The sequence below is a fragment of the Pteropus alecto genome, unplaced genomic scaffold (genome assembly GCF_000325575.1).
Source record: "Pteropus alecto unplaced genomic scaffold, ASM32557v1 scaffold71, whole genome shotgun sequence".
Lineage (NCBI taxonomy): Eukaryota > Metazoa > Chordata > Mammalia > Chiroptera > Pteropodidae > Pteropus > Pteropus alecto.
The window spans coordinates 18,209,228-18,222,246 of record NW_006433024.1 but is presented as its reverse complement, the minus strand read 5'-3'; the positions used below and the strand labels follow the sequence as shown (position 1 = coordinate 18,222,246).

General features: G+C 51.8%; 1 protein-coding gene across 1 annotated transcript in view; it reads right to left on the bottom strand.

The window, feature by feature from the left end:
* The window catches only part of TSPAN18 (tetraspanin 18), a 174,841-nt gene that overhangs the window by 15,795 nt on the left and 146,027 nt on the right, over positions 1 to 13,019 (bottom strand). The window contains exons 4-6 of the mRNA XM_006908059.3: positions 7,866 to 7,949; positions 3,893 to 3,965; positions 1,317 to 1,511 (exon numbers count right to left, since the gene is read on the bottom strand). Coding sequence (XP_006908121.1) covers positions 1,317 to 1,511; positions 3,893 to 3,955 — 258 coding nt within the window. The 5' untranslated portion in view covers positions 3,956 to 3,965; positions 7,866 to 7,949. The remainder of the gene's footprint in view (positions 1 to 1,316; positions 1,512 to 3,892; positions 3,966 to 7,865; positions 7,950 to 13,019) is intronic.

Sequence of the window (13,019 nt, the reverse complement as noted above, 5' to 3'; positions counted from 1 at the left end):
CAGTTCTTTTTAAAGTTAACCTGGCGCTCAGACTTTTCCCTGCACCATCTGACACTGTCGAGAGCTTTCCAGCAGGGGGCGCCCACACGTTTCTTTGTTTCACTTCAAAAGAAAAGTTTGCGGCCGTGTATGCAGCTGAAGGCCAGAGGGAACCAAGGCTACCGTGTCACACATTTCACAGCTGACTTCACTTTCTCTGTGCGATGTGACACGAGTGGAGGCCGTACAGTGTGTTCTAATCCGAGGAGCAGGCACCGGGCCCGATCTCTACCTCCCAAAGCGCTGGGTGCTGCGGGCTCCTCCGTAGGAGAGGACAGATACCTTTGCAAGGAAGTCCTCCTGATGACCAGCCCAGATCTCCCTATCACTTAACTCCCACCCCAGCCATCCACTCACACATTTCTCTAAGCAGCGCTGTTTTTAACTTACTCTGTAGCAGGACTGGGCTCAACCCATAAGTTCTCCTAGCCCTGGGGGCCCACAGGATCCTGTAGGGAAGAAGACTCATCTACTGCAGCCAGGAAGGTCAGCAGAGGCCCACAGGGCTATGGCTCATGGGAACGCAACAGACCAGAGAAACAGATCATCTACCCCTTATGCTTGGCTCCCACATGCAGCCGAACTGGTTGACTCCTCACTTAACAAGCAAAGACACTAAGGCTCAGAGATAGGAGTCGCATCATTAGTTAGGGGACAGAGCAGGGTGCACACCCAAATCCATGCCTGCCTGTTGCCCAGCCCTTCCTCACGGGCTTGAGGCCTCCCTGTGCCTGTCTATGAGGAAGGGGACGGCCACTCTTGCCCCCGATGCATCTTCAGCACCTAGTGAACTATGTGGCCTGTAGTAGTAGTTCAAGGACTGTTTATTTAATGAATAAAGGACCTTCAGAGATCATATCATTTCTACTTTTGAACTGGAAATACAAAAGGTGAATGATTTATCCAACAGCTACCTCAGATCTTTTACCAAGGAGTTATATATATATTTAAGTCCTGAAAAGCAAGCAGGTAGAAACACATCATGGTCAAGGTTCTCAGTTGACTACGCCTTGGAGAAGCCTGCCTGTTCACACCTGGAGGCCAAGGCCATTCTCCACCCAGGGGCAACTTGCCCATGGCAGGCACGGCCCAGTGCCAAGAGCAGGCTCTGGAAGCCGGGGTTGCTAGTGCAAATGAGAGAGGTTGGTGGCTGGCCTTCCCACTCCAGAAGGACAGCCTACTTGGCTCAGACCTCAGTCTCCCGAAGTACAGGTACATGGGCCTCCACCTCCCATCCCAGGGCACTCACGGGTGGGGTGGGGGATGGGTGTACTCACAAACAGCAGCAGACACTTGTTCTCGCGGACGGCCCCACAGCAGCCCAGGAAGCCGAGCAGGAAAAGCAGGCCCCCCATGGCCAGGAGGATGTAGGCACCCGTGATGAGCAGGGGGTTGGCAGCCACGATCTCTCGGAAGCCGGTGGGGTCGACCATGACCCAGATGCCAATGCCTAGCAGGCAGGCCCCACCCAGCTGCTCCCAGGTCCAGTCAGGAGGAAACAGAAGAAACAGGCAGGCGCGGAGGTTAGACACCCCACAGACACCATTCCCTGAGCGAGGCCCCGGGGCGGAGGTGGTGAGCCCCAGTAGGCAGGGATTCCACTTGCTGCAGGAGCCAGTGTCCCAGCACTCGTCACCGCTTCGAATTTCCCTGCTTACTCTGATCTTAAGGGCAGCATGCATCGTTTAAACCCAGTCTCTGACCCACACACCATCCTGGCCTGCTGTGAACCATATCGTGTTGAGTTTATGTGCCACTTTTATATTCTCCTTAAAGGTCAGCGCTACAGGATAATGGGGTCATCTAGTCCAACCCTCAGATTCCACACTGAGCTCCAGAGAAGGCCAATGACTTGCTGAAGGTCACACAGCAAGTTTGAGGCAGAGCCCGGGCTGAATCCTGGGCCTCCCTGACTCCAGCCCCGAGGATACTCACCAAACGCCATGACACCCACGCTGTGCTTGCACCCTGCTAGGGGTGGGAAAACACAGACAGGCTACCCCCTCTGTCCTCAACAGGGGCTTTCAGTCAGGCTGGGCGCCCCACTCTCAAACCCTTGGCTCAAGAGCCTTGTTATGTCTTCGTCTGCATGGCCCGTCTCTCCACGCCTTACTCATCTTTGGAGGAAGGCAGCTTAGACCAGAGAAAGGGCTCTGCCACTCATTAGCTCTGAGACCTTCGGGAATGGCTTAACCTCTCTGAGCCATAGCTTCCTCGTGGTTAAAAGAAGAGACAAATTCCCACCTCCCAAGGTGGCCCTGAGGAAGAGAGGACAGAATGGATGTGAATGTACTTAGCAGGTTTCAATAAATATCTATCTGTTCCCTCTGTCCTGGGCACAGACAAGCACTGGAAGTAGAGCTGTTGCAGGAGAGCCAGTTTGGCATTGGATTTTGAAGGCTGCAAAGTGTTTGAAATCCCTGTGTGGTGGGAGGACCGGAGAAATGACAGATGGCGGCTAAGAGCAAACTGCTGAGCTGTGGCTTGGCTGAGAGGGGTCTGCAAACTGGAGCGGGGGTTGCTGAATGACTTGGGGCAAGAGATGATATTTTAGGTGCAATCGGGGCAGGGGAGGGACCCCAGAGGTCTGACGGACCCAGCGATAGGGGAGAGACAAAGCAAAGACCAACAGAGATGGCCAATGACAGAGGCTACATTTTTGCCCTCCGCCGTGCAATGCCTCTCTCCTCGGTGTCCCCACCAACGTCCAGTAAAACCTGTGCCCTTCTTCAAGGCTGTTGGAAGTTTCGGGGTTTGACAATTGTGTGTTGAGATCTGCTTCAAGGAGGGTTCGGGCATAGACTGAACTACCCAGGTGACCTAGCATCGTTTCGGGTGAGGAAACTGGGGCTTGCCTGAGGTCACCTAGCTTAGAAGTTGGATTTAGATTTCAGGTCTATAGGGCTCCCCACTCTTTAGAATTACCAGGCAGGGGAGGGAACCAAAGGGAGTTGTTGAAATGTATAAAAAATAGACAGATAGAGTCAGTCTTGACCAGAAAGAGGCCTCTTTTCATAGTGACGCTGTCCCTGGAGGACATTAGTGGATATTCATTCATCCAGATTTTGGCTGCACTGAGGTCAAAGGTTGAGGTGAGGTCAGGAAAGTCTTCAGGGGCTTGAGATGCCAAGAATGTGTCTCTCTCTTGGGAAAGACCATGGGCCTGAGCTGAGAGCCCTTGGTAGGCTGCTAGCAGGTGGGTTGTGCTGGCCATCTGAGCACTCAGGGCTCTGTCCGTCATGGAGAGAATCCGTAGGTTGGATGGGGGTGGAGCTAAGCTACTGAGTGCTGACACACTGCAGGCACTTCCTAGTCTTGCTTAATTTTCAAAAAAACCTATTGAGGTAGATAATTAAGAGATGAAGATACCCAGGTTCAGAAAGGTGAAATATGTTTCAAATTACTAGCTGGTGAGATGCAGAGCTTGGCTTTGAATCTGGGTCTCCCAGTCCCAGAGAGTTTTCCAGTCTCATCAGGTTCCCCTGTATCTCTGATGTCTATAACACTCTTGGGGAGGGGGGGGTGGTCAGGGCTAGGTGGGTCTCCCTCTGCTGCCCTCTGATCACCTCCATCTCCTCCTTCTCCCCTAATTCCCACCAGGGGTCAGATCCCAAGACAGGGCCCAGGACTGAGACCCTCATCCTTTGTCAGAGGAGCCGAACCATCCCAAGTTCTGTGCAAAATGTGTCTCCTAGGACATCAGGCTCTTTGGAGTGGAGCGGGCACCGCTGGGGGCCTTGCCTCCGGGAAATCCTGGCTGGGCAGGTAGGGCTGACGATTTCCAAGCAGCAGTCACTTCCTCCCACCCAGCAGAGGCCTAGGGAGGCCCAAGGCACGTTCCAGGAATACTTACAAATATGAAGAAATTAAAAACGAACATCAGGTACTTCATGCAGCTCAGACAGTCGCCTTCCATGATGCTCTGCCTGTAAAAGAGCAAGGCTCCTCAGTCCTCCCGCTGGGGCATCCCACCCAGAAAGAACCCCTGCCTCACTCCTCCCCAACCGGGGGAGGGGCGGTCCCAGAGGCCCGCCTGACCTTGTAGTGAGCTGGGGAGAGAGGGAGGCTGAAAACAACTTCCTCTTTGTCCTGTGGGGCTAGCCTGCTTGGATCAAGCTTATGGCTATCATTCATTTGCTGTGTGGCCTTGGGCGAATTACTACCTCTCTGAATCTTATTCTCTCCAACTTGAAAATGGAGATTAAAAACAGAAGCTTCCTCTCAAGCAATGTGTGAGGATTAACTGAAATAATGCAATAACGTGCTTAGCATAATGTCCAACACAGGGCAAAGGCTCAACAATGCTACAGGATGATAGAATTTGGTTGCTGAAGTGAACCTTCTACTTGGTAGATGAGAAACTGAGGCTCAGAGCCCTGAGGGACCTGACAAGGTCATGAATCAGGATCAGAACCCAGGCCTGACAAACTTCCCAACACTGTACACGCCCTCAAGCCCACAGGACTTGCCCAGTGAGGAGGGATGCTGCAGGGAAGAAGTGGGGGCACCTAGCTGGGGGCCCAAGGCCTTCTCCTAGGGCCAAACCTTCCTGGTGCCCTGACTACGTCCAGCATCCCATCCCCAGCCCTGCCCTTGTTCCAGGCCCTGTCTTGCTGGTGGGCAGTGGGAGGACCGAGATTCAGTGGGGGCCCAGGGGTAGGGCTAGCCTGCTGTCTACGCAGCATCTCTTCTGATTGGCCTGTGCTAGTGCCCATCAGGTGCTAAACACCTTGACCATCATACCCAAACCCAGGCCCTTCCTCTGTCAGGCTTGGACTTGGATGGGTCTTTGAGGGGCAGACGGGGCTGCCCTGATGAGATGCTGAGAGGTCTGCAGGGGGCCAGACTCTGGCGTCCTTCCCCTCTGCCCACCCAGGCAAAGCTGCTCTCCAGGGTGGGATCCAGCTTTCAAAGGATTCTGGCTATTTAGCAATTAAAGGGTATAATAAATATGGCAGCTCATAAATGGGCTATCTGTATTTATTACATCCCACATTCATTAAAGATTATATTGAATGGGCAGCTTGTGGCATGCTAGGCTCCCAGATAAATGCAATAAAAGGTGTGTCTCCTGGGAAAAGCCTCCAACAACCTCCAAAGTGAGGCAGGTAGAAAAACAGATGATGTGAGCCAGAGGGTGAACAGAAATATGGAGCCCTGGGTTCCAGCTCCAGGGCAGGGTGGGAAGGGGCTCTGGCCCAACTCTGGCAGGCTTAGTTGGTGTTGCCTGGGTCAAGTTCCCTAACTGCATGTATCCGAGTTTCCTTGTCTTTAAAATTAGTATAAAAACAATGCCTTCCTGATAATGCATGGAAAATACTGAGCACTGGGCTTGGTCCATGGTAGCTAATACATCAACAGCTAGTAATAGCTGGCATACCTTGAGTTCTTACTATGTGCCAAGAAACATGCACAATCTCATTTATTCCTCATAAAGCTCCAGGATACAGGTAATGTCATCTTCATTTTTCTGGTGAGAGAACTGAGGCTCAGAGAGGTGGCATCACTTATTGGAGATCACACAGCACGGAAGTGCCTGAGCCAGGATTTGAACCCAGGTCTGTCCTAATCTGGAGCCACAACTCGTAATCATTGTATTCAATGAATGCTAATTCCTTGCTCCATTCATCCACCCTCCCAAATTCAGGCCTGTCCTCATACCTCCTATGCCAATTTATTTCCCACTGTCCAGGAGAAACAGCCTCCGGGGCCATCATCCCTGACCAGGCTGAAGTCAAAAGACCAACTCCTGCCTGCTCCACTCCCCACCGGGGACTTCTGATGATGGGGACACACTTCTACAGCCAATTGGCTAGACAAGAGTGACAGACACATGGAATCTCCAATGCCTGGATCTGGCTGTTAGCTCCATCCACCCACAGAGGCTTTTGAAGTTGATATCACCACACAGTTCCATAATTTACCCCTAAGGAGAGCGGGATCATAAACAATCTCAGGAAGGTGGGCTGAGAAGACACCTGAGACCATGAGGTCCAAGGGCTTAATTGTTCCTCAAAAGAGATGTTCAAAAGGCAATTACAAAGGAGACTGAGAGAACTTTCTGCTACATGGGAATGACATGCCCTCTCTGGGGCCAGGGCTGAAAGGCCCACTGGGGCTTCCTCATTCCAGGGATCCAATAAAGGACCCCAAGCGGACAATATCAGTGTGAGTGGGGGCTACAGGGTCAGACCGGACCTGGTTCTTCCACTTTCTAAGCTTATGACCTTGGACAAATCACATAACCTCTTTGGGCATTTGCTTTCATGTCTGCAGAATGGAGCCAGGAATGCTGACCTCCACAGCAAATTATACAGATGGAGGATTAAATGATATGGTATGTAGAGCTCCTCGGGCCAGGCCTGACACACCTTTCCTCCCTACTTCCCAGCTTCTCTCTCTGTGCTCCCAGATACCAACCAGATGCATTAGCTGTAGTTCTCCACGTCATGAGAGAGAAGAACTCTGACATGGAGAATTTCTGAGCGTGGAGAATGAGTATGGGCAGTGGTTCTCAAACTGGGTTCCCGGAGACTAACTATATCCTAAAGCTATTTTCAGGTTATCGAATAGGATCTCAGAAATCATCTCACCTCTGGCTGGCTTAAGGGAAAAGTGTCTTGGGTTCTGGAGCAAGTAAACCACCCCAGGATGGGGGACTCTGTTTCTCAGTTTGTTCAGAAGCTCTGGCCACCAGGTATATATGACTTTCAAGTACAAAAACTAAGGAGAAACTTTGACATGTACTTAATAAATGACTTGGTAAAGGCAGCACTGTTTGGTAGACAAATCCTTTAAATCTTGGGGCACAGAGGGATGCAACACAAGAGTCAGCGTCACGGGCAAACCTGACTTGGTGTGAACGCAACTCCCCAATGCACAGGGAGAGCGTGCAGACCAGTTTAGGTTCTGTGGTTCTAGCTGCCCTCCCACGTGGGTGTCTGCCCAAGGGAGAACATGGGTGGCAGTCCTGGACCTGCTGCTGTGGATCTCACAGTCTCCGGCCTCCTGCACCCGTCCCAACATCCCCACACTTGGGCAAGGGAAGGTTTCGAGGTTACAGATGGGTGTTTTCCCCTCAGACGCAACTGACTGTTTCGTGTATAACAAACCCAGGTGTTTAAGAGCTTTAAGGAGATCTAAGGGAAACTTTTACTTGATACTACTGTTTGTGTAAGTGCTGACTTAGAACCTAGCCTTTGTCTAACTTATGTTATCAGCATTTCAATAAAAGATGTTCTTCGTCATAGAAAGGCAGGGCAGCCCTGATCTGCCCAGTACTCTCACTCTAGAAATAAGACAACTGAGGCTGAGAAAGGGAAAGGGGATCTGGCTAAGTTACAAAGCCAGTTAGTGAGGGATCTGAGCCTGGAGCCCTGTTTCTTAAAGCCCAGGCTAGTACCCGCGGGCGCACTACATGCTCGATGTTTTAGTTTATGTAGGTAGTATGCGTCTCCCTTTCTACGTTGTTAGAATGTGTGCTTCCTAAAGACATGGACCTGTTTTGTTTACTGCCATGTTCCTAGTGTCTGGAGCAGTGCCTTGCACTCCGTTAATCTATCTGAATGAATGAATGAATGAATGAATGATGAGAAAAGAGAAAACAGAGAACAATGGAGAGTCAGCAAATCAGAGAAATAGACAGAGACAAGTCAAAAAGAGAAAGATGGAGAAAGACTGAAGGAGAAAGACAGGGAAAAAGAGAGAGACAGCAAGAAATGATAAAGGAAGAGACAGACTGGAAAGGATTGAGTGGAGATGGGGCGGCATCAGGGGCTGGAGCAGAGGGGCACAGAGAGAAGCGGAGGCAATCGCTGAGTTGTCACCTGGGCAGTTCTTTAGGTGTCAGCAGGACAGAGTCTCCTGGTCAGAGGGGCTCCCGTATATTTCTTTTATTGGCCCAGCTTGTCCTATAAGAAGAGAAAATACTCAATTACCATAGGAAATCATTAAGGAGCAGCCGCGTTCAAGAAGCTGTTTATGAACACCTGCCCTCCAGACACATAGTCAGGACAAGTGCCTCGCTAATCTGGGCTCATTCACACTAATGAAAAGCACTCAACTCCTGGGCCCCTCTGGCCAGGGCGGCCTGCATGGGGTGCCCACCTTCTGCCCAGATGGCAGGTCCTGGGTACCCTCACTGGGGTTGCATGGGAAACCACATCTTTAAGAGACTTGTACTTTCTGGCATGGGCTTCATCTATGCTGACATGCTGCCTGTGGCTGATAAACTGGGAAGAGACAATGGGTGTGAGTGGCCCACACACCTGGAGCTACCTGGGCATCTACAGTGATGCCTCAGCAGAGTACCAACAGGGCCCTGTTCATAAAACCCCCTCCCCTAGAAACCCTGACTCCCAGGAGAGAGAAATTTGGTGCTGGAAAAGGTTTCTTAGCTTTGCATAAGGATTTGCCAGAAGGCTCCTTTAGAGGGCCAGCTCCTAGCAGTGGAAATAAAGGTTTGGTTTTAGGAGTCAAATGAGCCCAGATGCAGAGTCCCATTCTACCGCACTTGTGGGGAATTCCACAGCCAGGGCCTGCTCAAACACTGGGTTAGAGGACAGTTCCAGGAAAAACCTGAGGCCCTGGGGGAAGTTGGGCTGCGGGGGGAATCCCCGTAGGAAAGAAGGGGCGATTTCTGGCTCTCAGGTGCCAGTTCTGATTCCTCCCCATCCATGTCAGTCAGCACTCCATCTCTGCAACTTTTGCAAAGTCTGAACGGCACCAGCCTTGGCCAGGTCCCTTGAGACCTTTGGAAAGTCACTACCCTCCCTGAGATGCTCAGTTCTCCTCTGAAAACTGTGATTCTCAATTTTGAAGACAAAAGTGGTTGTAGGAATTCATGCTATGAAACACATGAAATGAAATGTTATGAAAACACTTGGAAACCAATAAAGCACTATTCCCATGGGGAGCTATAATTACCGGCATCATCATATATTAGAAATAAGTGGATGACCACATTTACCTGTAATCAATGGAGATGGGCATGAGGGAGAACAATGGACATATGGCTTAGTCAAGATAGATAGAAACATCTTTCCCTTAAGTAGCCGCAAATTGAAATCAATGCTTATAGTTTTGTGATAACTAAACCTAATAATTACTAATAGTATTGAGTATTTACCACGTACCAGATTCTGCTTAGCGTTTCTCTTGCATCCTCTGACTTCATCCTCACCTAGGAGGTGGGTACCACTACTATCTCATCTTACAGACGAGGAAACTGAAGCTCAGAGAATGTAATTAACTGGCCTGAGTTTATTCACAAAGTTAGTAAGACATGCCATGATTCAGGCCCATGTTTGTTGGACTTCGAACCAGAGCTCCTGACAAACACCAGTCCGTGGATGTGGCACCAGAGAGGACACCAGAAAGAGGGAGTACTATGCCTCAGTCCCCAAAGTGTTTAACCTGGTGCTGCTCTTCCCAGAATCAGGCAACCAGGCACAGAGTCCCAGGGAGTCAGCTAGCCTCCATCCTCCCCCGTGCCAGCTGGAGGTCTCTGGGGGATGACCCGATCCTGCCATCCCGTGACAGATGGGAGTCCTGAGGCCCAGAGAGGGGCAGAGATGGGTGAGGCCACGCAGCGCCTCACGGTTCTTCTCTTCAGGCCCCTGCCTAGGCCAGACAGCTTTATTAATCTTGCCCCTCCCACTGACCCAGATGGCGACTCAATCCCATCTGCACAGAGTGGGCCCAGCAGGAGTTCTCTGATTAAGAAGAACAGCTCGGTTCATAAATCACTCCTTTTACTCTCACTGCCCTGGGCCGCTGGGCATACTTTCTGGAGAGAAAAGGAAGCATGTGGGCATGAGCGATGAAGAAGCCCTCATCGGGGGAAGCAAAAGGAGACCTGGGCTGTTGTAGAGTGAGAAGTGTCTTGTATGCCCCGGCCAGGTGAGGGCGCTGTGATGCGGGACGGAGGCTCAGGGTCCTCACCTGGGTTCCAACCAGCGGAGGCTGGGCCCTGTCCAACTGTGAGATCTTTGTCAGCCTCCTCAGCTCCTGAGCCTCCATCTCCCTCATCTGTGACATGGGGATTCTCACATCTAATTCCCAGGGTCACTGAGAGAATCGAAGGGGATGATGTAGGTGAAAGCACTTTAGCGGCTGCACATCCAGTTCCTTCCTGTGTGTGCCCGACACCTACTAGCGCCAGCCCTGGGCTTGGTCCAAGGCACATAAACCAGAGACGGGTGCCTTCCCTTCCTCAAGCACGTGCTCAAGTCGAGTGAGAGTCAATGACCCGGTAGTTGGAGAGGAGTGTTAACAGCCACATCCACCAGGTATTTTGGGCATGGCCGGCAGAGAGCAGCAAGCCCTGGAGGGGGAGCCTAGAAGCTGGGAGACGGGCGTGCGGGGAAGGCAGGGCGGGACCAACATTTACGGGGCCCCAATGACAAAGCAAGGCGCTGTGCCATGGGCTTTTGCCTGTAACGGTCCTACTTGAATCCTCCAAAAAGCTCTACAAAATAGATGTTATTATCACCGTTCCCTTTACAGATGAGAAAACTAAGGCTCTGACGGGCTAGAAAGGTCCCGGAGCCAGAACTGACACCCAGGTATTCCTGACTCTAAGACCCACATTCTCCTTCATCGGGATGGGGGCCGAGGCTGGTCAGAATAACAATGATTCTTGCCATCAAGTTCAGAGCTGAGGGGGTAGGACTTATTTGCCCGCTGGCTATGCCTGCTGGGCCTCGTTTGAGACAGACGGTCTCGTAAACAAGCAATTGGCCCTAAATCCTGGTATTCCTGGTGATGGCATGGACACGGGGACATAGACACAGCTGAATGGGGAATAAAATCTAAATTAGGCTTCCGAGGGCGGCACCTTGACGGTGAATGGTCCCAGGCAGCCTGCTGAGGATGCAGTGGGATCCTAGATGACAGTTTCCCCTGGTCCCCAGAATCACTGATTCATGACTGTCCGGGGGCAGAGAGCATCTGCGGCGTCTGGAAAGGCCCTGTCTGTGGTCTGTGACTTGAACCTCAGTCCCTGCCACAAGCTCTTTCCGCTGCCCTACCTAGAACTTCCACAGGCAGTTTCCATCAGAGAATCTTCGAAGAAAGAAATGCCTTGATGAGGGCTAACACCAGCACCTTCTTTTCTCATTGGGGATGCTGAGGCCCAGAGAGTGGCAGAGTCTTGCCCAAAGTCACACAGCAGGGCTAGAACCAGGAGCTCCTGAGTTTAAGCCTGCGGCTTTTCCCACGGCTCAAGGCAGCCCTCTCAGACTGAGATCTTAATTTATTTTGACTTTACACATATAACCTCACTGAATCTTTCCAACCCCGAGAGATGGACACTCGTGTTTTACAAATGAGGAAAGTAAGGCTCAGAGAGATAAAATTACTGGCCCAAAGTAACATGGTAGGTTGGAGGAATTGCTGGGACAAAGCAGAATTCCTCATCCTTGTGCCCAGAGGTGTGGCCTCGGAGGCTTTGGGCCTGCCGATCCCCAGAGTGACCATTATCCACACCTCCCATCTCCCACATGGACCTAGGTTGGACTCAAGCCACAGGAGGCGCTCGTCCCAGACACAGGAAATGGGTCTGTGTTCCCACCTTTGCACGAAGGTGGGCTGACTGCAAAGGCCTCTGGGTATGGAGGTGCTGCTTCCTCTTGCAGAGACTTTTACTTGCCACGGCCCAGGAGCCGAAGGCAAGGCAACCTGGAAATTTGAACTTGGGCATGAAAAAGAAGCGTGGAGGTCACTGTGTGTGTCAGAAACTGGATTTGGCCTCGGAACACAAGGGGCCAAGTCCCGTGTGTGCCCAACAGTGAAATGTAGCTGAAGCAGAACCAGGGATGCGTTTCAGGGCTGGGAGAGACAAAGGAGGGCGGAGCAAGGACACCCTCCTTCCTCCGAGGCCAATCCCACCCTGTCCTTTGGGACCTGCTGAGCCCTCCAGGAAAGTTTCTCTGACTGCCAGCCTGGTGATCTGGGGAAAAACAGGTGTAAGGAAGACGCAAGCAGACATTCCAAGTAAACAACCGGCTCCCCGGGACCAGGGAGGACAGGTGTAGTTGGGCACACCTGGGAAATCCTTCTAGACTGTGGCGGGGACACTCAAGTTCTGGGAGATGGCATGGGCATCCAGAGGAAGGGAAAGAAGGCGACTCAGCCCTGCCCCCCAACCCAGTGGGGGAACCAGACACTCGTACCAAGATAGGAGGGGGCGGGCATGTGTCCTCTGAATGGACCACTGCTACCAGACCTTCCCCAGTAGGTATAAGCCTTCGGTGGCTGGGGCTGTGTCTGTTTCGTCACTTCCTGAGTCTCCTCAGGGCACAGAGGGGTACTAGACAGAATATTATCAGTATAATAACAGCTCCTGTTGCACACGTGCCCGGAACTGTGCTGAGCATAGTTCCGACATCATCTACAATGGGTGAATTTTCCTCGAGTTACCTGAGAATATACTGGGGCTCAGAGAAGGGGCGTAAGCTTCCCGCAGCCCATGGCGGCCCAGCTGGTAAGGGGAGAAAGTGGGATTTAGACCCCGGAATGCTCACTGCTGTGAAGTACTAGGAAGCCTGCTGGCTGACGGGCGATTAGACAACACACCCACAAGGCAGAAACAAATGGGAAGAGAAGGAATGGGCGAACATGAATCCTGGGTTCGAGTCCAGATTCTGAAAACTCAGGTGAAGCCTTCCCTTCCTCCGACTCTCCAGTTTTATGGCTGTTTCCCACGGCCAACTGCATCTCTATGCCTTGGGTATGGAGCAAGAGTGGGAGCCGGAGACCCCAGCCCGCCCTCCCCACCAGCAAGCGCTCACTCCCTTCCCGCATTGCATACCCCCTCAGGGCCTGGAGCTGCTAGAGACCCTTTGAAAAACTTGGTAATCCATCCCAAAATATGCAGGGCTGTTGCTAGGGCAACCTGGCTGCCACATAGCCCGGATTTAAATATTTAATGGTTTCATGGGTATTAAGAGGGCCTGGGAACTGGGTGGAAAAGGGCACAG